This window comes from Anolis carolinensis, chromosome 4 (assembly GCF_035594765.1).
Source record: "Anolis carolinensis isolate JA03-04 chromosome 4, rAnoCar3.1.pri, whole genome shotgun sequence".
In the NCBI taxonomy this organism is placed as follows: domain Eukaryota; kingdom Metazoa; phylum Chordata; class Lepidosauria; order Squamata; family Dactyloidae; genus Anolis; species Anolis carolinensis.
The window spans coordinates 46,955,150-46,977,960 of record NC_085844.1 but is presented as its reverse complement, the minus strand read 5'-3'; the positions used below and the strand labels follow the sequence as shown (position 1 = coordinate 46,977,960).

Below are 22,811 nucleotides of genomic sequence, written 5' to 3'. Positions count from 1 at the left end.
ACATATATACATATGGGTTCTGTTGTAAACATGAGTGTCATTATCTATCTAGTCAGTGGGTGAGTAGAATCTAGGAGTGTATTCACACTATGCAATTAAGGCACTATTATTCCACTTTAACAGGAATGGTTTCATTCAATGGACTCCTGGGATTTGTTGTTTGACGAAGCACTGGAACATTCCAGCTAACTATTCTAAGCACCACAACCTAAACTGCCAATCCTAGGAATCCACAAGATGGAACTATGGCAGTTAAAAGTAGAAGACAGGTATACCTCAGTTAATGAAGTGAATGTGTTTCTGGACTGTATTTTTAATAGAAACTTTGGTATTGCAAGGAGAAATAACATGGAAAGAATAAGGCTCCTACATCACACGTAACACACAAAAGGAACTATTCAATGTGTTTCAACAAATTTTTATTCAAAATTAAGATAATGCATATGCGAAATGAAAAACTCAGGTCAGCTACACCTTTAATAAATGAACACATTGCTTTGAATCCTCTAGAGATTGTTTGAAAACTTGCTCCAAAATGCATCCCCAAGATGACTTTTTTCAACAGCCTTATCTTTTCTTATGATACTCATTTTTGTGATTTTTCAACATGTCAAGCAGGCTAATCTACTTTCTCCTTTTTCTTGTGTTTTGCTCTTCAACCATGCCCAGTAAGTGATCCTACAGGCAGCTGTTTGCCTTGACAACTGTATGTAAGCGAACACAGCTATAGTAGTATTACACTATGTAACACCATTTTTGATCCTGGGTTATAAATGTCATTTTCTAATTGGTTCTATCATAAAAATATGGGACAAGTTTATTAAACTGCAGCACATTTTGCTATAGTTTTTCAATGAATATCTCAGAGTCTCAACCAATTCAACATTGTTTGTGGCAGCCACAAAAACAAGTTTATGGAGTATAACAATTACTTTTGAAGTAAGTATTGCACAATTAAACAGGAAATAGTGTTATCAATTCTCATCCTTTCCCAAGACAAGCTTTATTGCATTGTTTACTGCAGACATGTTATTGCAACCCAACACTGAAAGTCTGTCCTTATCGATTATGGTGCTCTCTCAAAACTGCAATAGTGTTTTGCCATTGCCAGATGATTGTTCTCATTAAATCACACAAGCATTTGGGATCTCAATTCATCTCCACCTTGCCCATGAGAGGTTTTCAAACAAGAGATAATCAAAACATATTGGATCATTAAAAGATCAATCTAACTCCAACCATGAGAATATATTCATGCAAATCAGTTGAGTCAATACCTCTTAAGGAGAGTTACGACATTACTCTACCTTCAAAAGAGCTCTTCTCTTGATAAGGAACTTGTCCCATCTGACTCAAAAAACAACACTGACTACATCATGGATTCATCTGTCCCCTGACAACTTTTACAAAGTGGGTAAGACCAACTTTTTGCATTTCACAATGTTGGCTCATGTTACTACTGATTCTTTAATCTTTAAGATGGGCATCTAAATTTCAGCATTTGTTTTATGCTGTCCCACATATTTTAGAATATATTCTTGTAATTACTTTGCAACATCTGAAATTGTTTTGTTTTACAAAATAATTTAACAGTTTATTTTTGCATGGGATAAAAAATGCTTCAGTACTGAAATAATTGTACTCTGCTTTATGTTTTTCAGAGGCAGAGATGGTGCTTGTGTAAAACCACTATTATCAACCTTCTTAAGTGGACAATAATGTTAAGTATTATCCTCTAAGTTGCAACCATACAGTGTTAAAGTCTTAAGTCTGTAGAATCAACATTTTTATCTCTTTTTTATCAAAGTACTTGGAAGAAATAACACTTCAGTTTCAAACACAGACAAATCAGATAGGCCAGTTTCAACAGAATTAAAATGTATAGTCCCTGTTTGTTCAGCCTTCCTGGCCAGGACTGCAGATTTTAAATTCCTGAAATATGTACATATTATCTATAGAAGGCATTATGTACATTTGTGTTCAGTGACATCAGAATGAAAGAATAGCAGGTAATGTTTTGTTTCATGCTAGTCACTGTGCTTCTAAAACTGTATCCTTGAGATACATACAGGTGATACTGCTTGAATTCACAATGGTACCACCCAAGACTGCTAATTTTAGAACAGTTTTTATCAACAATCTTTAAAAATGTGTTGGCTAACAAGAAGGTATAATGGGAAGTATCTTACACACAGATCTCCAGGCTGTTCTGAAACATTATTTGGCAAAAATCCAAGATACGTTCTTTGCACATGTATGCCTGCGTAGTTAAACTGGATCTCATAATTGCGTAGCTGGCACCACAACTTCCAAACTTACCCATTGCCTATTTGCTGATTTTCTTCCCAAAGTCAAAAGAGTTTGAGAGCGACCTATGCTCCTGGAACAATTGTCTGACTTTTGAGACTGATCTCATTGCATCAGAGAAAATGCAACTACAGTACAGGCAGTTCTCAAGTTATGAACAAGAAAGGTTCTGTTGGTTTGTTCTTAATTTGTATTCAAGTTGGATCAGGTACATTTTTGATTTATACCTCCAGGCATGCATGCATGCGTGTGTGTGTGTGTGAATGTATATATATGTATATATGTGTGTGTATATTCACATATATACTGGCACAATGATACATATACAAGTCTAGAACCCCAAGAGGATTCTGAATTATAGCTCCATATAAGGAAGGTGATACTGCTGCTTTGAAAATGGCTTTCTAAAATTGGTATTTTAAATGATAAATCATTCTGCAGTATTTTATCCTTTGGCTCACTTACATATTATTTCTCAAAAGCAATTACTTTTTTAAAAAAATTACTTGTTCTTAATGCCATTGTTTTTAAAGTATTTTAATCAAAATAAAGGCTTGATATGTTTTGCCAAGAACAGGAAGGAAAAAAGGAAAGGGAAAGTGCACATTTCCCTCCAAGTGCAGACCCAGCAGACAACAATTAAACTGAACAAATAAACACAAAATTAATAAATAGGCTATGATAGTGGGCAATAATACCATCTGGAGAAAATAGTTTCCAGCATCTCTTTTTGCAAAAAAAAAATCTTTTAAAATATCATGACAACATTGAAAGGGAGAAATACACTTTTTTACATATATATCCAGAATCATAAAAATGTCAAGCAATTTTCAAAGCAGAAAAAAGAACAAATGTCATGCAAATTAGCCAATCACATTTGGGAAAAGCGATAGTTCTGAAATAGAAAAGAAATAAATGTCATTATGAAATCCTGTAGTTTGCAATGTAAAAAAGGACAGATCCCCAAAAACTATTTTGAAATAAAACCCAACATAGAGGTAGAATTCTCTCACATGCTGTTGTCTCAATTCTGTTTGTAACTATTTATAAGTCAAATGTATGTAACTTGGGGACTGCCTGTACAAATTCAGAGAAGAGAGCCATAAAATATGGAGTGCCGCTTGAAAAAGAAAACAGAGGTGATTTTAGTTCACTTGAACTTCTCAGCTTATAGTATCACAAAGGAAGGCATGTTTTCTTCTAAGATTAATATGTTTTTATTTTCAATTTACATATTTATAAAAAAAACTGTGAAATAATTCTATATACAGTACCTGCATATATGCATGAACCAATACAATACTTCCTAATATCTATACAAGATTGGTTATACTCTCCCCTCCTCCCACCCCTCCCAGTTTAGTGACTTCCTGCCCCTTAGGTTGGAGACATTCACATATACAGTAGAGTCTCACTTATCCAACACTCACTTATCCAACGTTCTGGATTATCCAACGCATTTTTGTAGTCAATGTTTTCAATATATCATGATATTTTGGTGCTAAATTCGTAAATACAGTAATTACTACATAGCATTAATGTGTAATGAACTACTTTTTCTGTCAAATTTGTTGTATAACATGATGTTTTGGTGCTTAATTTGTAAAATCATAACCTATTTTGATGTTTAATAGGCCTTTTCTTAATCTCTCCTTATTATCCAACATATTCGCTTATCCAACGTTCTGCCGGCCCGTTTATGTTGGATAAGTGAGACTCTACTGTAATTCCATTCTTCCTTGCTATTACATTGTTTTTATATTCTTCCTTCTAGCCTGATATTTATTATTTATAAATTTTCTAGACAAATTGTAACAGGTTAAATTATAAAGCCTTCTCTAAAAAATTTCCTTCTTTCTTTTTTTCAAATAGTTTAGAAATGGTTCTGAGTCCTTGATAAAGTTTCTTATGTTTTTTATTTGTTCATCATTGCTAATTTGTCCATTTCTGCTACTTTAAAGACTTTAACCATCCATTCTTCTATTATTGGGAGATCTGCCTTCTTTCAGAACTGTGCGTACATTCCTTCCTGTTCTTTACATTTCCAGCACTTGTTTCTTCCCTTCTAACAGTGGTTCTCAACCAGCTGGGATTTCTGGGAGTTGTAAGCCAAAACACCTGGGGACCCACAGGTTGAGAACCACTGCCTTATACAAAGCAAAGAAAGGCATGTTTTGATGATTCTTTAGAGCAGGGGTCCCCAAACTACAGCCCACAAGACATATGCAGCCCATTGAAGCCATTTATCTGACCCCCGTGGTAGCAGCTCCCTCCACCTCCACCAAGGAAGGCGCGTGCAGCACAAAGGAGAAGGAGGGAAAGGCGTGTACCTTTCCCTCCTCCCTACGCACCTTTCCCACCACCGCTGCTGCCGAGGGATACGCATGTGATGCGAAAGAGTAAACTTTTTTTCATGCATGTCAGGTAAACCATGACAGATGATGTATGTGAAATCTAACAAGACATTTTCAATATTTATCTACCAATAGAATTTTTGAACCATGCATGTCTCACATAAAGATTCCCTCAACTTATATCTTATCTAAATGCTTTCCAACAAAACATATATTCAAAAGTATGGTCTGTGCTTATTCAGAAGACCTACAAGCCTTTGCATAAGCATACAAAAAGCTTGGCCTCTTACTGCACATTGAGAAAACCAAAGTGCTCTTTCAAGCAGGCACCAGACAATCCCTTTGCAATGCCAGAAATACAGTTTAATGGTGTAATCTTAGAAAATGTTGACCATTTCGGCTGCCTTGGCAGCCACCTCTCCACACAAATCCACATCAACACTGAAATATAACACCATCTGAGCTCTCCAAGTGCAGCATTCTTCCGAATGAAGCACAGAGTGTATGGGGATTGGGACAGTCATAGGGAGAACAAGATGCTTGTTTATAAAGCTATTATCCTCCCAACCCTGTTATACGTCTGTAAAACATGGATCATCTACAGATGTCACACTCAACTCCTGAAACGATTTCATCAGCATTGCCTCCAAAAAAATCCTACAAATCTTTTGGGAAAACAGGTGGACAAATGTCAGTGTGCTGGAAGAAGCAAAGACCACCAGCACTGAAGTGATGATCCTCTGCCATTAACTCTACTGGACTGGCCACGTTGTCCAAATGACTGATCACTGTCTCCCAAAGCCGTTACTCTACTCCCAACTGAAGAATGGAAAACGGAAGGTTGGTGGACAGGAAAAGAGATTTAAAGATGGGCTTAAAGCTAACTGCAAAAACTGAAACACTGGGAAGCCCTAGCCCTTGAGCATTCTAATTGGAGGTCAACTATTACCAACAGTGCTATAGAATTCAAAGAGGCATGAATGGAGGGCAAAAGGGAGAAACATGCCAAGAGGAAGGCACATCAAGCCAACCCTGACCGGGACCGCCTTCCATGTGGAAACCAATGTCATCACTGTGGAAGAACATATGGGTCAAAAATAGGTCTCCACAGTCACCTATGGACCCACCGCCAAGACACAACACTTGGAAGGCATCCTACTCAGACATGAGTGATTGTCGATGATGAATACACACACAATAAAATAATCTAGTATAAAATGTAAGGATCAATATGCAAGTTCAAACTTAGACATCATGGTCAACATCTGGAGAGTTACAAATGCATAACCACCATAATTATACCACTACTCTGTGAATCCTGTTCCACCTCCCCCACCCTACCGCCACTCCCTATTTACTAGCCAGCAGACTCTGTTATCAACAGTGATCTGTTTTCCTGTTGATAGGAATAAATTAATTGATGTTGCTACCCAATCTTATAAATTATCTTTGGTGTGACAGGCAAAATCAAGATCCTATCACAATTTGCTTTCATGCCTGAGAACACTGTTTCCCAGTTGTCTTTTTGGAAGTGCAGGTCTACTAACCTAACAGCACAAAGTTCTAGCTAATTGAATCCGTTGGCCTACTGAGGAACTGGCAGGCTGACATTTATAGTAAGAACTACTCTTGGAGGATTTTGTAAGGGGATTTCTAAAGAGATGGGAATGTCATTGGAAATTGTTGGGCTCCTAGAAGTAAAATTTCAGAACATGATGGAAAGCCTGCAATCTCTGATGAACTATGGGAGCAATCATTACTCTGGGTAACACCAGAGGAGCCAAGATCAACCTGAATTTGAATTAATAGTGGGCATTCTGGTTAGAAAAATTAAGTGCATGTTTGATGACGTATGATTTCCTTGACTTTTCCTTATTTTAACAGCTTTATCATTTTTGCTTTTAAAGATCTTTAAAGTAAGATTTTCTCACTATTTGTCTACACTGGTTGTATATAGAACAGTTATTGGATTCAGTTATGTAGATTTTTAGACTGTGGAGCTTCTCATTTCAATGATACATAAGGCAATGTATGGAAATTCCTACTGAGAACATGTTATTTGATTATTATTATTGTTAATGTTGTTGTTGTTGTTGTTGTTGTTATTATTATTATTGACATGTATGTCTTCTCCACAATTTATAAAAATCACCCCAATGGTTGGCAATTTCCAGGCAAAGTGTTTTTTATTACCTGTAAAATTCTACATAGTTTGAGTTCAGGTTACCTGCAGGATTAGCTTTTTCCTGTATAATTCACCCCATACACTCAGGTCCTCTGAGGGACATTTGCTTCAATCAGCCAGAACGTAACTGGCAATTGTCACCCAGAGGACATTTTGGTTGGCTGTCCTTAAACTGTGGAATACCTGCCAGAAGAGATTCAACATTAGCTTTTGGATTTTATAATAAAATTAAAGACCTCTCTCTTCATACCCCTACCCATTCAATTTAAAACTATACATTTTAATTTGACGTGTTATTAGTATGGAAGTATTATTGGTGTTTTGATGGTTTATGTTTCTGTCCATGTATTCTAATTATTTTGTAGTCTGCTTTGAGTATAGTCAAATAAGAAATAATAATAATATAATTTTGAAAACAAATCATGCTCCTTCCTACTCAAGAAAAACATACGTCCTCCCCATTCAAGAAAAGTGTGTCATACTAGTTTTTAAACTCTTTTAAGACGACACTAGCTACATTTAGCATACAATGTTAAAACCAAGATAAGTAAGGAAGGGTAGCAATTACAACTCAGAATACTTCTTTCATTCTTGACATTTCTAATATTTTAAAACAGGGTGGGAAATTGAGGAGGGAGCATCCCCAGCCCCATGGAAATCACAGATTCACTGCCAAATACAACCAGAAGTGATTCTGTGTCACTTTCAGTTCCAGGAATTTAAATCCAATTGTGGCCAATTTTTACTGTGCAGAGATAGAGAGGCCAGGGGACAGAAATTACATTGCTTTTATTGTTTCTTTCTTCTATTCTACTTTTTAAATAAAATATATGGAGGGGTCTAAGGCAGAGCTTTCCAAACATTTAATTCTGAGGACATACGTTTTAGACATGCATAATTTCACGACACAGTAATTCAGTTTTACTAGCAAACTGGAGGCTAAGTCAACCACTTATAAGATATACACATACATATATTGTATTAATAAAATGTATGGGGACACAACATACCTAATGAAAAGATATTGCTTATTTCACATAGAAGCAGAAGTGTCTCACTATGTCCGCATGACATACCTACAAACTGCAGCCAACACACTAATATGTTGCGACTCACAGTTTGGAAAACTCAGGTCTAGGAAATTTGGTTGTCTTTGAAGGGATCTCAAGATTCAAGTATGAAGCACTGTGGCCTGTACATTCATTAGCCCATTCTAAAAAAACATTTTACTGGAAAACATTAGTACCACATCACCGAAACTTGCACAAATAGGAAATGAATTAAAATATTTACACTGAGAAAGGGATCTTTTTCTGAGGCATACTGTATGAATTTAAAACAGATTTAATAGTGAGGCATCTTTCTGTAAAGTATAGGAACAACACAAAGAACGTTTAACCTACCTGTCTATGAAACAGATCATGTTGATTATGTAAAAAACTTCTTTGAAACCTCACAAGAACACCTAAGTCTTTAACTAAAAGTCTTGGCCAGCTGGAGGAATGTTCTATATGGCCACTTGGCGCAGTGGTTCCCAACCTGTGGACCACAGCCCAGCAGTCGGCCGCAAGAACGAAAATCTGGTCCGCAAACCTTCTTCCTCTTTATTTTATTTATTTCCGCTCCTTTCTGAATCAGCACTCCAAATAACCAAACCGAATCTAAAGTTGACCAAAAACTGATTCGTAACCCTTTTAGTACTAATGTTGGAGAGTGGGCCCTGGCCAAAAAAGGGTTGGGAACCACTGATTTGGAGGAACAACCTATAGCTGGGTCTTTCAATATTCAGTAGAGTCCCGCTTATCCAACCTTCGCTTATCCAACATTCTGTATTATCCAGCACAGTCTGCCTTTTAGTAGTCAATGTTTTTGTAGTCGATGTTTTCAATAAACTGCAACCTTTTGGTGCTAAATTCGTAAATACAGTAATTACTACATAACGTTACCGTGCATTGAACTGCTTTTTATGTCAATTTGTTGTAAAACATGGTGTTTTGGGTGCTTAAATTGTAAAATGATAATGTAATTTGATGTTTAATAGGCTTTTCCTTAATCCCTCCTTATTATTCAACATTTTCGCTTATCCAACGTTCTGCCAGCCCGTTTATGTTGGATAAGTGAGACTCTACTATAATGTCCTTGAGCATCACGGTGGCTGCAGATAACTCCCTTTCCACCTTTCTTGCACTCTGACCTTCTTGGGCTTTCTAGCTTTTGATAGATTGGGAGCAAAGTCTCTACTTGTATTTCCAAGGTATATTTCTGTATGCTGCCCCCCCCCCCCCGAGTATTACTGGTTTGTCTCTTGTGAAGTGGGTCTTTTGTGAAGATAAATATGTAGTTTGACACTTGCACATGTCTGCCACCTGTATCTTGAACTGAGATTCTCATCTACATTACTTGTCTATGAGACTCATCAATATGCCTTGGTGAAACAGATATCAGAACAAGAAACTACATAACTGAAAAAAATGTCTTTCTGTTCTCAGCTTCAAGGTGGAAATAACCTGGATTTAATCCAGCCTCCTAGGCCAATGCCATGCTCCATCCCCATAGGATCTGGTTTATCTCTGCAGCTGGGTGGTTATCAATTTGTTCTAGGGAAAGTTGCACCCCACTAAAATATAGAGAAAGAATTATCAGATTTAACAAGTAGGGGTTCTCCTATATCAGGAATAGAGTCTCTGGCCTGAATGGTTTTTCCAGCAGTCTCTCATTATTGATGGTCAACGAAAGTACACAATTTAAATCTGAGAAAACTGCTACATAAAGTTTGTTCTAGTTGTCAGCTAAGGGGGCTTTAAAAATCAGCTATGCTTGCATGCCTAGAAGGAAACTGTCAAAACGTATAACAACTGCATTGGTCCTATCTCTTAAAAATCCTAATTTGATATGCTTCAGTTTTTAGAAAACAGGGTTTTCACTTTTGAAAGTTTAAAACCCTGTTTTGGAGTGTAATGCCACTGATATGCAGATGACACCCAACTCTTCTATTCATTCCCACCTAAAGCCAAGTAAGCTGACCTACCCCTAAACCAATGTCTGTCCTCAGTAATGGACTGGATGAGGGCAAATTGAAACTTAATCCAGGCAAAACAGAGGTGCTCCTGGTCAGACGAGAGGGCAGATCAGGAAACAGGAAACTAACCTGTGCTGGATGGGGTTTCATTCCCCCTGAAGACACAGGGCCACAGTTTGGGGGTCCTCCTGAACTCAGTGTTGAACCTGGAGACCCAGGTATCTGCAGTGGCCAGGAGAGCCTTTGCACAATTAAAATTTGTGCTCCAACTGCTCCCATTCCTTGAGAAGCCAGATGTGGCCACAATGGTACACGGCTTAATTACATCCTGTAATGTGCTCTATGTGGGGCTGCCTCTGAAGAGTGCTCGGAAACGTCAGCTGGTCCAAAGAGCTGCATCCAGGTTGGTAACTGGAATTGGCTGCACCCTGTTGCAGCAGCTCCACTGGCTGCCAGTCTGTTTTCAGGCACTATTTAAAGTGCTGGTTACAACCTTTAAAGCCCTAGATGGCTCAGGTCCAGGCTATTTGGCTGACTGCATCTCCTTGTACGAATCTGCCTGGGCCCCGAGATCTTCAGGAGAGGCCCTTCTCTCGGTCCCATCTCCACCTCAAGCTCAGTTGGTGGGAACGAGAGAGAGGGACTTCTCGGTGGCTGCCCCTTGACTCTGGAACTCCCTGTCTAGGGAAGTCAGAATGGCCCCCTCTCTACTATCTGTCCAGTGGCAGCCTAAACTTTTTTATTGAGGCAGGCTTTTAAAGATCAATATGGGGGTGCTGTGGTTTTAGCCTTGCATATGTTTTAATCAGTCTTTAAGAATGTAACTGTTTACTTTTTAATGCCATTAATGTTTAATTCTATTTTTATTTTTGTATATTTTTAGATTTAAAATTATATTTCATTTAGTTTTACTGTGAGCGGCTTTGAGTCTTCTTTGTAGAGAAAGAAAACAACAACAAAAACAACAACAGCAACAGGCTAACTAAAACAGTTCAGCATACAGCAGGATCTTTTCCAAGAACATTAGCAGATTGGTTAAACTTGATAATTTGCTAACTTATTAAACCATTTGTAATTTTTTCTGTAATTGTAACATTTTGCCATCATTAAATATACTGCTTTGACACCAAGTCTATGATTTTGGAACTCCCTGTTTTTATTGTCATAAAGTACAGTTTCAGAAGATGGTATTCAGTAAAAAGCATGGTGTTGTAAATTAACTACAATTTTTAAAGAAAAGATCAAGGAGTATTCTGCAAATATTTTCTTAATATTCGTGGAATCTGCCCTGAGTCCCCTTGGGGAGATAGGGCGGAATAAAAATAAAGTTTATTATTATTATTATTATTATTATTATTATGAAGCATATATTTGTATCGTTTCTATGTGTGACAGAAGCAGATTACAACATAACATATTTTAATCAGTTTTAAAAAATGCTTGTTGCTAGCTGTTTTGTAAGACTTAAAGAGGTAGAATCAATGCAATTGTCTATTTTGACAGTTTCCTTTAGGCATTTAAACATTGATAATTTTTAAAGTTCCCTTGGCTGCAAACTAAAGCAAACTGTATGAAGCAGATACTACTACTACTACTACTAATAATAATAATAATAGTAATAATATTTTCCATTTTGACCATTGCTGACATTGTCATCTTGCGAATGTTTAAGGCTAAGGAGCTGGGTTAGGCATCTAACAGTAATCATCTGAAACTCTAAGTCTTACCATTTCAAGTGGTAAGGATTTCATTTATGGTTGCAGAGCTTTCCAAATATTTCATGTTGGCAATACTTTTTAGACATACACCATTTTGCAACACAATACTTCAGTTTTACTAGCAACTAGAGGTTAAACCAACCCCTTATAAGAGATATGGACACATACATACATTGTATTAACAAAATGTATGGAGACCTAACAAACCAGAAGGTGTTCAAGTTAATCAAGGTAACTCAAATGAATGTTATTTTCTAGCAAGGGTTAAAATAAATGACTGAAATGTATGAATTAAAATTAAAACAATAGCAGAATTAATACATTATTTTTTTTAAAAAAATAAACTATATGCAGAAGGCTAATCTCAAACTATCAGGTTTTCAAAAGAATTTTCTCCCACTAAGTTACTCCAGCACATATGATAAACAGGAGAACCCCAAAAAAAAAACAATGCCAAGGAAGCATACTGTAAAAAAGATCAGAAAACGTATTAAAATCTAAAGTACAAGCAGGATTAAATATTAAATGATTTAACTGACCATATAAATTGAAAGAAAATGTTGTAATAAAGATCGGGCATCTATTATAAAATATACGATAGGATCAGCACAAGCAACGGTTGCGCTGGGATGGACAGAATATAAAAATGGGAAATAAAAAATGGTATGAATATTTAGCAGACTGTATGCTCCAAGATTATATTATTGAAAGGAAAATGTATAAATGGATATCCTAAGGGAAACTGGATCTCGAAATGGAAAAAACTGACAGCCAGTGAAGGGAAAAAGAAAATATAAGGAACTAAATCAGACCATCTCTATGATCCAACAAACAGAATAAAAACCAGCATTGAATCACAACTGTTGCCGGAGAGAGGGTGAAGAGAGGGAGGAGGTGGAGGGAAAATATGGAGATAGGTATAAGTAGGAAGCTAAAATGGGATTAGAAAGGAGTAGAAAGCAAGTTATACCAGAAGGTATATACAGTAATCTCTTTTCCTTGTATTGGTTGATTTTGTTTCTTTAATACTTCTGTAATATAATGGCGACAAACCATACTCTACTTATACAATCTAATAAAAATAAATTAAAAATTAGGAAGAAAAATCTTATGCCAAAAGCTGGAATTGAACTAGGGACCCTCAGACCTTCAACCAAATTTCCTCCCATCGTGTTATTGCAAGCACATGGCTTTCTGAGAGAGTAACGAAAACAAAGAAAGCTGCAAAAAGATTAAAAACAATGGAAAGAGGAAATAATCTCTTTTTAAAAAACAAGCCTGGCCAGAAATAATTGAGCTAATAACCTCCCCTTCACATAGGTATCAATTGGCCCTCCCATCCCTATGCAGCATTGCCACTGCTGTGACCTGGGAGTGGCTACTCATCAGCACTTTTATGTGACACACCTACACACTAATATGTCACGACACACAGTTTGGATAGCTCTTGTTGCAGAAATATAACAATTTCAAATCAGGTCCATCTTTTTGAAATACCCTATAATAGCAACATGACAATTACTGATCTTACAATGGGTTCCTCTATACTTAAGAAAATAATTAGTTCAGATCGCCTACACATAGGAAGTGCATCTCAGAGAGTACTCACCATTCCATATTCTTGCATGGACATACCATAGAGTTGCCACCATTTGTCTTGCACCATCCCAGAAATCATTCAAATATGCCTCCTTTAGGTCAGTTCGTCTCTTATAAATATGTAGGATGACAATGGAAATGTAAAGAAGGACAAGGATGATCGCTGGAAGCAGGAAAGCTATGAGCAGCGGTGTAAAGAGCCACGTGAGGTAGACCACGTAGCTCAGATATTCCTCCAAGTGTTCCACTCCAGTCCATCCTTCCAGTATGTAAAGTGTGCATGTTAAGTAAGACATGGGTATCTGTTCAGCATTGCAGGTTTCATTTTGTCCTATCATATTCTGTTTAAAATAATAATAAAAAACATATTGAAGAAACTTCTGCAGAGGACATAAATGTAGGCAAATACAACACTTCAGAGATGTTAGTCACTTTCAACAGACAAACCTTAAAAGACTAGTACAATCTTATGCATGACTATATACATGTATGTGCCTTCAAGTCGTCTGTCAATGCATGGCAGCCCCATTTATTTTATAGGGTTTTCTTATGTAAATACTTAGAAGTGGATTCTTCCTCTGAAACAGGCTACAGCACCTGGTATTCACTGGCAGTCTCCCATCTCAGTATTAAACAGACCTGCCTTTGCTTAGCTTCCAAGTTCAGATTGGATCTGGTGCCTTTAGTCCCATGAGATAATACAAACTCTCCAAATGCACTGAAGCTGAAGAAAATTGGAGTAGGAATGGAGCCTTAAAGGGCCAAACAACTGCAACAAGGACTTTGCAAGTGATTCATCGCATCAAGTTTTAAATATGGGCAGGTAGGGATCTTCCCATACTTGTTTAACCTGTGCTTCCTGCAGCACAAAGAACAGAGTCTGGTAAAAGATTATTATCCTATGTACCACTCAGCAGCAGTAGAAAACAGGTTATCAGGATCTATTCATGTAAAGATTTTCCCTGGTTCCTTGCATCAGCGCTGTATCCCAGCATCAGTCTGTTTATTGTACATCAGCAAAGGTCCCCTGACAAAAAGCCTGTTCGCTAAAAGACAGACTAAGATCCATACAGATACTTCTAAATATTTCAGTGATCATATTTATATTTCTTACACACAGGAGTTTAATAGGATCATGACTAGATCTGTGGATCTAATCAAGATAAACTTAATAAGCTCTCTTTGATTATTGTAAAAGTGAGTTTCAAAAGTGCTCTATGTTTCTTCTCTAAGCTAAAGAGCACCTGACAAACACAAGTGAATACTTTAAATAAATATGATACAAAAGACCACTAATCATTTCAGCAAGACAGAGCCACTATTAGCTACTGATATTTAAGTCAGGTCATCACAAAATTTGGTAGGTAGCCTTTGGCTAACAGAGTTACGTATCTATAGCATAGTAGTATTACTACTCCACTTTCCAGGGTTGTTGCAAGGAAATGTATAATAAAATACAGTAGAGTCTCACTTATCCAAGCCTCGCTTATCCAAGCCTCTGGATAATCCAAGCCATTTTTGTAGTCAATGTTTTCAATATATCATGATATTTTGGTGCTAAATTCATAAATACAGTAATTACAACATAACATTACTGCGTATTGAACTACTTTTTCTGTCAAATTTGTTGTATAACATGAAGTTTTGGTGCTTAATTTGTAAAATCATAACCTAATTTGATGTTTAATAGGTTTTCCTTAATCCCTTCTTATTATCCAAGATATTCACTTATCCAAGCTTCTGCTGGCCCGTTTAGCTTGGATAAGTGAGACTCTACTGTAGCATGTATGAACTTCACAAAAACTCATAAACAATATGCATGCTTGCATTCACTCCACCATCACACAGATAAATACAGATAATGTGCCCTTAAAAATAACCCTGTTTGTTTTTGTTTGTTTTTTTTAAATGGATAGTTTAAAAGAATTTACACATTCTTAATAGGGTTAAAGATTCCAGTATAGGTTGAGCAGTTCTTATCTGAAACGGACGAAAATAGTCCACATGAGTTTCTGACATATTTGCTTTCTGGTGCTTCAAAGTACACAAATTTTGTCTCATGCACAAGATTACTGTGCATAATTAGGACCAAGTTAATAACAAAACCACTGGGCCAAATCACACCAAATTTGGCCACAATACTCATTACTTTCCAAGGAGTGACCATCAAAAAAGAAAAAAAATAGAGACAAGGCCAGAAAAATCCCCCAAAATAAAAATAAAAACCACTCTGCGCGTGCGCAGGAAATCTGCTTACCCCACCCACCTCCAGCGCTTTTCCTTCTCCATGCCAGTGAGCATCTGCAGCACAGCACGGTTGATGGAGGCATACTGGATCAGGTTGGGCAAATTCTTCAGCGCCCAGGCCTGGAACGATAGTTTGGAAGAGGAGCCAGCAGAAGAGGGAGGAGGAGGACGATGAGGGGAGGGAGCGCTGCTACTCCACGCTGAGAGATGGACCCGGCCGCTGAGCACTCGCATGGGGAGCCTTTTCTATGGCGAGGCCAGGCTGGGCCGCTGAGTGCCCTCCTCCACCCTCGCCACTCCGGCTCCATTCAGCACCCTTCCACAAAACTCTCACTGGCTTCCACAAAATCTACAAAACCTGGATCCAAGCATTAAGAAACTCTAATACCAAGTCAGAAAATAATGGACAACACTCTGAAAACAGGGGAATTCCAGACAGGAAACAATCAGGGGCAGCTAACACCTCCCAACAAAGGAGTCTCCCAGGCAGGAATCAGCCAGGGCTTGAAGCTACAAGACAGAAAACAATCAGGGCCAGCTAACAACTCCCAACAAAATATTCCCCCAGGCAGGAATCAACCACAGATTGAAGCTACAAAATAGGAAACAATCACTACTGTCCGACTAACATACTTATTACATTTTTTTTTTCAAAACTAGCAGACTACATCACAGCAACACTTAGGGCTTTGGTGAGGTGGTCACTCACAGAGCATTATTATTATTATTATTATTATTATTATTATTATTATTATTATTATTATTATTGTTTGAAACACAACAAGATGGGTCCACAGCAGACACTCTGCTGGCTTTTGTATTGGATCATACGTCAGACACTTCTCAAGTCTCTAGGACTGTGTGATGTATCGGCGAATAATGCGGGCAGATCCCAGTAAGGTGGCCTTCTGCAGCTGGCAGATGGTAATTTTGTCAGCACCCATTGTGTTCAAGTGCAGGCCATGGCCTTTAGGCACTGCACCCAGTGTGCTGATCACCACTGGGACCACCTTGACTGGCTTGTGCCACAGTCTTTGCAGTTCGATCTTTAAATCCTCATATAGTGCCAGCTTTTCCTGTTGTTTCTCCTCAATTCTGCCATCACCTGGGATTGCGACATTGACAATCCATACTTTGTCTTTTAACACGATCGTGAGGTCAGTAGTATTGTGCTCCAAAACCCTGTCTGTCTGAATTTGGAAGTTCCAGAGTAGCTTGACATGCTCATTCTTTTTCCGACTTGTGATCCCACCAGTTCTTTGTCGCAGGCAGATGGTATTTGTGGCACAAGTTCCAATGAATCATTTGAGCAACGGTGTTATGACTCTGCTTGTAGTCTGCCTGTGCGATCTTCTTGCAGCAGCTTAGGATGTGAACTATTGTTTGTGATCTATTATTATTATTATTATTATTATTATTATTATTATTATTATTATTATTATTACTACTACTACTACTATTATTATTATGGCTTTGACCAGGTGGTCACTCACAATAAAGGCAGATAATCCCTAATATCTGCTTTGAACTGGGTTATCTTAGTCCACACTGCCATATAATCCAGTTCAAACCAGATCATGTGGGATTTTATGGGCAACTTGAATACCATTGAATAGCCTTGCAGCTTCAAAGCCTGGTTACTTCATATCTAGGGAATTCCATTGTTAACCAGCTTGAATACCACTGAATACCCTTGAAGCTTCAAATCCTGGCTGTTTCATACCTAGGTGACTCCGTTGTTGGCCAACTTGAATACCATTGAATAGCCTTGCAGCTCCAACGCCTGTCTGCTTACCTTTCTAGGCCACCTTGAATGCCACAAAGAAAACTCCAATTAGGACTACACCACAGCAACACGTGGCCGGGCACAGTTAGTATTACAGTAGAGTTTCACTTATCCAAGATAAACGGGCTGGCAGAACATTGGATAAGTGAAAATCTTGGATAATAAGGAGGGATTAAGAAAAAAGCCTATTAAACATAAAATTACATTCTGATTTTACAAATTAAGCACCAAAACATCATGTTTTACAAGAAATTGACAGAAAAAGCAGTTCAATACACAGTAATGTTATGTAGTAATTACTGTATTTACGAATTTAGCACCAAAACATTGCAACATTTACTACAAAAACAATGACTACTAAAAGGCGGACTCCCTTGGATAATACAGAACCTTGGATAAGTGAAGCTTGGATAAGTGAGACTCTACTGTATATACATTTATCTTCTGAATATGTAAGGTGTATAAGTAACATAAATGAATTTCATGTTTAGACTTGAGTCCTATACCCAAGATAGCTCATTATGTATTCATATGTACACATATAATTTATGACGGCTTTGTGAAGTTCATGCATGCTATTGTATTACCATTCCTTGCAACAACCCTGCAAAATGGTGTAGTAATATTACTATGTTGTAGAAACCATGGCTCTGCTTCTCAAAGGCCATATGCAAATTCCAAAATCTCAAACGTCAGAAATCCAAAACTGTTCTGGTCTCAAGCATTTCAGATAAGAGACACTCAAACTGCTGTAGAGAAGTGTCACTTCAACAGAAACTTTAGGAATGGTTTGCAACTTTGTTTTGACAATGCAGGCACTGCACTGCTGCACAGGGACAACAATTACATACCATTTTAATTTAAAATGCAGTTGGTACCTCTGACTGAATCACTATTACACCATTGACTCAATAAACAATTTTATTAATTTGTTGTATTTGTATGGTGCCTTCTCCCACACTGGGACCTGAGACGGCATCAAATAATAGTTAGCATTCAAATGATTACAATACCTACAATTAGCAGTTAAATAGTATATAAATTTTGGGGACACACTATCTCTCCCTGTATATATATGTGTGTGATGTGTGTTAGTATATACTGTACTGTATTTCTTCCATTCTCAGATGCACTTTCCCCCATATAAGCATTTCTAAAAACAGAGTGCATCTGAGAATCACTGGTACTTTTTAAATATATAAATGCAGATTTTTTCTGTTGGTGATACTGAAATTGGCATGCATCTTACAATGGATAGTGATACGGTATATGTGTGTGTGTGTGTGTGTGTGTGTGTATTTCAGTTGTTTTGTGTTACTCTTGATTTGTTTTAATTTTATATGTTATCTACTTTGATTATATTATCGAGTATGTTTTATTTTATTATTGTAAGCCATTCCAAGTCCTTTCTTGGGAGATGGGGTGGGGTATAAATAAATAACATTATTATTATTATTATTATTATTATTATTATTATTATTATTTCTTCAGTGTTTGTCCCACTTGATGGTGTAATCCGCTTTACTAGTCTGCTGGCACCATTTCACCCGGGCACAGCTAGTATTATATACATTTATCTTCTGAATATGTAAGGTGTATATGTAACATAAATTAATTTCATGTTTAGACTTGAGTTCTATACCCAAGATAGCTCATTATGTATTCATATGTACACATATATTTTATGACTGCTTTGTGAAGTTCATGCATGCTATTGTATTACCATTCCTTGCAACAACCCTGCAAAATGGTGTAGTAATATTACTATGTAGAAACCATGGCTCTGCTTCTCAAAGGCCATATGCAAACACATACAAAATGAGTGCAAGGGTATATATTTTGGTTGTTTTGTGTTATTTTCATTTTGTTTTAATTTGATATGTTATCTACCTTTGAGTTCCTTTCGGGGTGAGAAGGGCGGAATATGAATGTTTTAAATAAATAAATAAATATATTATCAACTTTTATTTTATGATCACATAATTTAAGTTTAAATGTACGTTGCTGCTCAGAATTGATTTTATTTTAATGTGTGTCTAAAGTAATATTGTATTGTCGAAGGCTTTCATGGTTGGAATCACTGGGTTGCTGTGAGTGTTTCGCCCACATCTGCGGCAGGCATCCTCAGAGGTTGTGAGGTACCTCTGAGGATGCCTGCCACAGATGTAGGCGAAATGTCAGGAGAGAAAGCTTCTGGAACATGGCCATACAGCCCGAAAGATTCACAGCAGCCCTAAAGTATTTATGTGTGTGTGTGTGTGTGTGTTTTGCCCCTTGTTTGAATTCCAGTTAACTAGAAGAGCCTATTATCTGTGTCTGTCCATTCACACACACACACACACGAGTACAAGGGTAAAAAAAATCTGAGCAGCAACATACATTTAAACTTAAATTATGTCAAACTTCAAATTGTCTTAGTGAAGTCCATTCATTACATACTGCAGTCACAAAGCTTCTCTTTTCTAATGTGTCCTATTAGAATCGTAGAGTTGGAAGAGACCTCACGGGCCATCCAATCCAACCCCTTTTACTGGTCTTTTTTGCGGCATTTCAATATTAATACAAAGTCAATACAGAGTTTATAGCAGGCCTGGGCAAACTTGGGCCCTCCAGGTGTTTTGGACTCCAACTCCCACAATTCCTTTCCTAATAGCCTACAGGCTGTTAAGAATTGTGGGAGTTGAAGTCCAAAACACCTGGAGGGCCCAAGTTTGCCCAGGCCTGTTGTAGAGTGCAGCCCCCCTCGGCCACCGTCTCCGGGGGATGCAAAGACAGCCGGACCCGCCCCCATCTTACCTCGCCAGTTTCGGAAAAGGCGGCGGCGGCGGCGGCTGCTTTGGTGGCGCTCCGCTCTCGATCAGGGCCCGGGCTTTTCTTCCACTCCTCACCGCCCCCGCAAGGGCGGTATTGCGCGGAGGAGCCTCTGGGGGCGCGGAGAAGGAGGCACGGAGCGAAACGCGGCGCCCTCCGCCACACAGGGGCCGCTGCTCCGCCCGGACCCATTCGGGGGGCGGACTGCTTGGCTGGCTGGCAGGCCGCTTCCGGGTCTGCGGACGGGCGGGCACGCGCGCGCCATAGAGAGAAGGCAAAGAGGCAAGGCGCTGCAGACGCAGCACTTCAGGGTTCGCGTGCGGCGCTCTTTGGGAGTCTTTTTCTCCTTCCTCTCCATACGCCGCGGTTTACAAAAGATGGAGGGGCTTTGGGAGGGAGTGCTGTCTTGGGGAAGCCATTCCCAATCTAAATGGGTTCCCATTCGCATCTCACTTTGAAGGGAGAGGCAGCCACACGCAAGGACGCCCACCTGTTTCCCAAGCTTGGATCACCATTCTGGGAGTTGAAACCCTGAACAGCTGGAAGAACAAAATCTGGAAAGTACTGGACCACAGGGGTGCATGCAAGAAGATCCTACCAGTGCATCCTCCAGGAAATAGGGAAGGATATTAAAGGCAAAGATGAAGTACTTTGACCACATAATGAGAAGACAAGATACTTTGGAGAAGATGATGCTGCTGGGGGAAATGGAAGGAAAAAGGAAGAGGGGCCGACCAAGGGCAAGAGGATGGATGATATCCTTGAAGTGACTGGCTTGACCTTGAAAGAGCTGGAGGTGCTCTGGCTTGACCTTGAAAGAGCTGGAGGTGCTCTGGATGACAGGGAGCTCTAGAGTGTGCTGGTCCATGAGGTCACGAAGAGTTGGAAGCAACTGAACTAATAATAATAATAATAATAATAATAATAATAAACCTTTATTTATATACTGCTCCATGTACAAAACAGTCAGTTGTCAAAACAACATACAACATAAAACAACAGTAAAAACAGTTCAATCTAAAATGAACACAATTACACTACCAATCAACATGAAGGAGTCCAATAATCAGTAATCAGGGCAGAATAAACAACAACGGGTGCATGCCAGGCATGGGCAAACTTGAGTCCTCCAGGTGTTTTGGACTTAAATAATCATCAAAACATGCCTTCCTTTGCTTTGTATAAGGCAGTGGTTCTCAACCTGTGGGTCCCCAGGTGTTTTGGCTACAACTCCCAGAAATCCCAGCCAATTAACCAGCTGTTAGGATTTCTGGGAGTTGAAGGCCAAAACATTTGGGGACCCACAGGGTGAGAACCACTGCTTTAACCTCAGCCAAGTGTTTTGCACTACAGCTCCCAGGATTCCTGACCATCAGATAACCTGGCTAGAGCCTTCTGGAAGTTGAAATACCCAAAATATCTGGAGGGCCACAGTTTGTGCAGGCCTGATCAAGACTGTAGAATTACTGCAGTTTGACGCAACTTGAACTGCCATGACTCGGTGCTATAGAATCCTGGACGTTGTAGTTTGGTAAAGGCACCAGTTCAAGAATGGAAACCAGAATATGAGTGGACAGGAAAAGAGATTTAAAAATGGGCTTAAAGCTAACCTTTAAAATGTGGTATAAACACCAGGGATTGAGAAGCTCTTATCAATGGTGCTATAGGTTCTGTAGAGGCATAAATAGAAGACGAAAGGGAGAAACATGCCAAGAAGAAGGTGTGTTGAGTAAACCTGCCTTCCACCTGGAAACCTATGTCCTCATTGTGAAAGACCATGCGAATACATCTTCAGTCATTTACAGCCCAACTCTACTCCTGGGAGACAATCATACTCGACCATGAGTGATCACCTATAGTGATAGTAATGTGATGTGAGCAAATTTAGGTAACCATCACTTTTGGGGTGTTTGAGAGGTTTGTCATCATGTATTTAATATGTCTCCTTAAGCCATCCTCTACTTCAAATCTAGCATGAATGTGATGTCTTTGATTTTATTATCATGAAAACGTCACTTCTACTTTGTTGGAGTAAGAATAAGTTTTCCTTAACTTTATCAGCCTCGGGATTGCAAGGGCAAGTCCCCCTTTGAACAAATCTTGATAAGCTCACTTTAGAATCACCATCAGAAACATATAGACTCCCTTCTCACCCTGTTTTCTCTCTCTTTTTCTGGAATTTAATATTTCCAATCTTGCATCTACACGATAGAATTATTGCCATTTGATACCACTTTGAATGTCTTAATTCAATGCAGTTTAAGTTTGGTGAGGCATTGGCATCCTTTGACAGAAAAGGACTTGTAAACAGAAATTCCCACCTGCTGCTGCTGCTCAGTCGCGTAGTCATTTCCGACTCTTCGTGACCTCATGGACCAGTCCATGCCAGAGCTCCCTGTCGGCCATCGCCACCCCCAGTTCCTTCAAGGTCAAACCAGTCACCTCAAGGATACCGTCCATCCATCTCACCCTTGGTCGGCCTCTCTTCCTTTTTCCTTCCATTTTCCCCAGCATCTTTTCCAAGCTTTCCTGTCTTCTCATGATGTGGCCAAAATACTTCAACTTTGCCTTTAATATCCTTCTCTCCAGTGAGCACCTAGGAGCATGTTATTCAAAATGACGGGTTTGGGACAGTGGCGGTTTGCAAGCCATTGACAGTCAAAATGGAAAAGGATTCCAGGACAGAAGGAGGACAATTCCAGGACAATTGTTCCTGATGGGCAAAAAGATGGCACTGGCCCCTGACATTAAAAAAGAATTGCTGTTCACTCACATCAGATGACCT

At 38.7% G+C, this 22,811-nt stretch overlaps 1 protein-coding gene across 2 annotated transcripts in view; it reads right to left on the bottom strand.

Annotated features, from left to right (window-relative positions):
* LOC100555678 (monoacylglycerol/Diacylglycerol O-acyltransferase) overlaps positions 1-20,266 on the bottom strand; it is a 31,305-nt gene extending 11,039 nt beyond the window's left edge. The window contains exons 1-2 of one of the 2 annotated variants that reach the window (XM_008116186.3): positions 20,012-20,266; positions 13,193-13,523 (exon numbers count right to left, since the gene is read on the bottom strand). In XM_008116186.3, the coding sequence (XP_008114393.1) occupies positions 13,193-13,523; positions 20,012-20,218 (538 nt within the window). In that variant the 5' untranslated portion in view covers positions 20,219-20,266. Of the gene's footprint in view, positions 1-13,192; positions 13,524-15,448; positions 15,468-20,011 lie in introns of those variants that run through there. The other variant, XM_062980364.1, reaches the window with a different exon arrangement.
* Between the last annotated feature and the right edge of the window lie 2,545 nt (positions 20,267-22,811).